At 38.2% G+C, this 2,772-nt stretch overlaps 1 protein-coding gene across 1 annotated transcript; it reads left to right on the forward strand.

The window, feature by feature from the left end:
• Nucleotides 1–273: 273 nt before the first annotated feature.
• LOC115956127 lies at nucleotides 274–2,255 on the forward strand. The gene is made up of 2 exons (XM_031074596.1): nucleotides 274–402; nucleotides 1,725–2,255. Exons 1-2 carry the CDS (start codon nucleotides 274–276, stop codon nucleotides 2,253–2,255), a joined length of 660 nt encoding a protein of 219 aa, XP_030930456.1.
• The last annotated feature ends 517 nt before the right edge of the window (nucleotides 2,256–2,772 follow it).

Here is a 2,772-nt window from a genome sequence, read left to right on the forward strand (position 1 = left end):
TACCTCTCTCCCTTGTCACCGTCGCAGCTCAGCCCAGATCGCAGCTCACTCTCTGCCTCTCTCACACACTCATCTCTCTCAACCAAGATCGCAGCAGCTCGCTGAGCCCGCCTCCGTCGCCACTACTTCGCTCCTGCATATCCCAATGCCGACGACGAGTGCGGTCCAAAGCACAGTCTCAGCTCTTAAAGGACAGCTTACGGTGGCATTCTGTTCCGGCGAAACCTGCGGTACTTGGTGGTGCTTCCTCTGCTCTACTTGTCTGGGTTGCTCATGTGTGTTGGTGGGCCCTTCTCGGCTCTCGTCGGCTGGCCCACCACTCCTGGTGCCGTGTACCATAGCCACGACATGTTTCAAAAATTCTGGCCTCGTATTCACTCTGATAATTCCTCTGTTCTTGAGGTTTGCTCTTTGTTTTGGGTTTTTCATTTGGTTGTAGAAGAAAATACAGGAAAAGAAAAAGTAAAAAAAATTTTCAATTTTTTTTTTTTTTTTGGGTGCAAGATATGGTTTTTGATCGCTACATTTGAGGTTCGGAAAGGAATGTTTCTGATCATGGAGTATACTAGAATTTTTCAGTGGGTTTTTTTTTTTTTTTTTTTTTTTTTTTTTGAGTATAAGAATTACTGGTTTCTAAAAATGGGTAAAATATCAAATGGGTTTTACTTAATTAGGATAATTGTAGGGATGTTTAGAATTTGGACTTACCATCAGTTTTTTTTTTTTGGTAATAATAATAATAATAATTTTTTTTTCTTGTGGGTTTTCGTTTGCCTCCTCTATTATAGTAATTTAGTATTGCTTTATGATTGCATTAACCACACAAAAAGTAATAGTAGATGGAAGTAGTATTATGGTGTTTTCTTTTAGTTGATTGATGACTGGAAAAGTTTCTTGAAATTTCAATTGGAAAAATTGTCTTGGAGATTCATATATACTTGTGAAATGGTATTCGAATAATGAATTTACATGGGAAATTTGTTGAAATTATTTTACATGGGAGAGTAGGCTGTTTGGTTTTTAATGTTTTTATATATATTTAAAATAATTATTAAATTAATTATGACGCCATCACAATTCGACCCCGGTTCGACCTCGGTTCGATCTCAAAAACCTTGAACATCTCCCTTTTACGGCTCAATGAACGGTCCGGGTTTGAAAACCATGGTGCACAGGAGACCTTAAGACGGAGCCACCAACTATGGTGATCAACACTGTCATATCAGTCATGTCATACAATTATCCACCTAAAAAGTTGAGTGTTTATCATTCTAATGATGGGGGGTCAAAGTTGACATTCTATGCTCTCATAGGGATTGAGATCAGGTACAATATCCTAGGTATTGTTGCACCTGATGCAATAGCAATAAATGGTTGAAATTAAAAGTTGAAAAAAACAACTTTCAATCTCAACCATTAAATACAAAAAGTTGAAAAATAGTTAAAAGAGGTTAAATTGTTATAGTTAAAAGTTAAAAATGGTAAAAATTTATATGAGAGGGATTAGCGTAATCCAAATCCACTCTCATAGAGGCCTCTAATTTTTCTAAGCATTGGATACCCTTTTGTAAAAAGTTTAATGTCCAATCAAGATCACCAGGTGCCTACTTCTCCCAACAAATTGACGTTCATGACATCAGATATGCCCAAACATGGCGGGTTTATTCAGGCTAGGTTGATCGAATTAAAAGGTAAAAAATGTCATTACCCTAACTGAGTTTCAGCAAGGAAAACAGAGGCGGGTTGCAGAGGAGCAAGTTGGCCTGGTGCGTTGGCAGCCCCCGGCAGAGAATTCCATTAAAGCTAACTTTGATGGGGCGGTATTCGGGGAGGAGCAAGAAGCCGGTATCGGGGTGGTGCTTCGCGATTGTGAAGGGCAGGTGCTGGCGGCATTGTCGAAAAAGGTTAGGCTGCCAGCAATAGTTGAGGTCCTCGAGATGATGGCGGCACTAAGAGCAGCTCTGTTTGCAAGGGAGCTAGGCTTTAGCCGAGTCTGTTTTGAAGGGGATGCGGAGTTAGTGGTGAAATGCTTGCAGTCGAGGTCGGCTTCAAATGCATTGACAGGCCACTTAGTAAAAGACTTTATGTCTATAAGGGGGTATTTTCAGTCCTCCTCTATCATCCATGTAAGGCGGCAGGGCAATCATGTAGCCCATGCGCTAGCTAGGGATGCTAGGTTTTCTTTTCCTTTAAGAGTTTGGATGGAGGAAGTGCCTCCAAATGTTTTCAGCTTTGTTGTTAAAGATTTGCAGTAGTTGTTTTTTTCTCCCTTCCTGAGAAGGGAGGTTTCTCAAAAAAAAAAAAAAAAAAAAACAATGAATGGCACATGTCATCTACAAATTACAGTCAGCTTCACGGTTGATCAATTTTTCCTCAAATAATTTCAAAGACCAAAAATTTCAAACCCACTATACATGATTCAAATAACCATCTTAATAGTCGCATAACTTGTTTGGATGATTTAATTAATCTTATGTTAAAAAAATGAATACTAATAGATATTTGATTTGAATTATTATATAATAAGTTGGAGGAGATTTTAAAATGTGTTGCAATTCACTAACATGATATGTACACTGTACCTAGGCGTAAACCATTGCAAGAGACATGAAGTGAACTAACTTATTGCATGATCCTTAACCTAGAATAATTGACTTTTCTTGATGACAAATTGGTTGATCACATTTTTTATGTTTCTTAAAGAAACTATACAAACAAATGGAAAATCGGATAGACTTTGCTCTTGAAATGAGAGAGATTCCAAAAGAAATA

The sequence above is a fragment of the Quercus lobata genome, chromosome 8, assembly GCF_001633185.2.
Source record: "Quercus lobata isolate SW786 chromosome 8, ValleyOak3.0 Primary Assembly, whole genome shotgun sequence".
Classification (NCBI taxonomy): domain Eukaryota; kingdom Viridiplantae; phylum Streptophyta; class Magnoliopsida; order Fagales; family Fagaceae; genus Quercus; species Quercus lobata.

Bases quoted from the DNA above. Each gene is read 5' to 3' on its own strand.
- LOC115956127 (XM_031074596.1), top strand. From the start codon at position 274: ATGTGTGTTGGTGGGCCCTTCTCGGCTCTCGTCGGCTGGCCCACCACT. The intron at 403-1,724 runs GTTTGCTCTTTG...ACTGAGTTTCAG, and splicing joins ATAATTCCTCTGTTCTTGAG to CAAGGAAAACAGAGGCGGGT.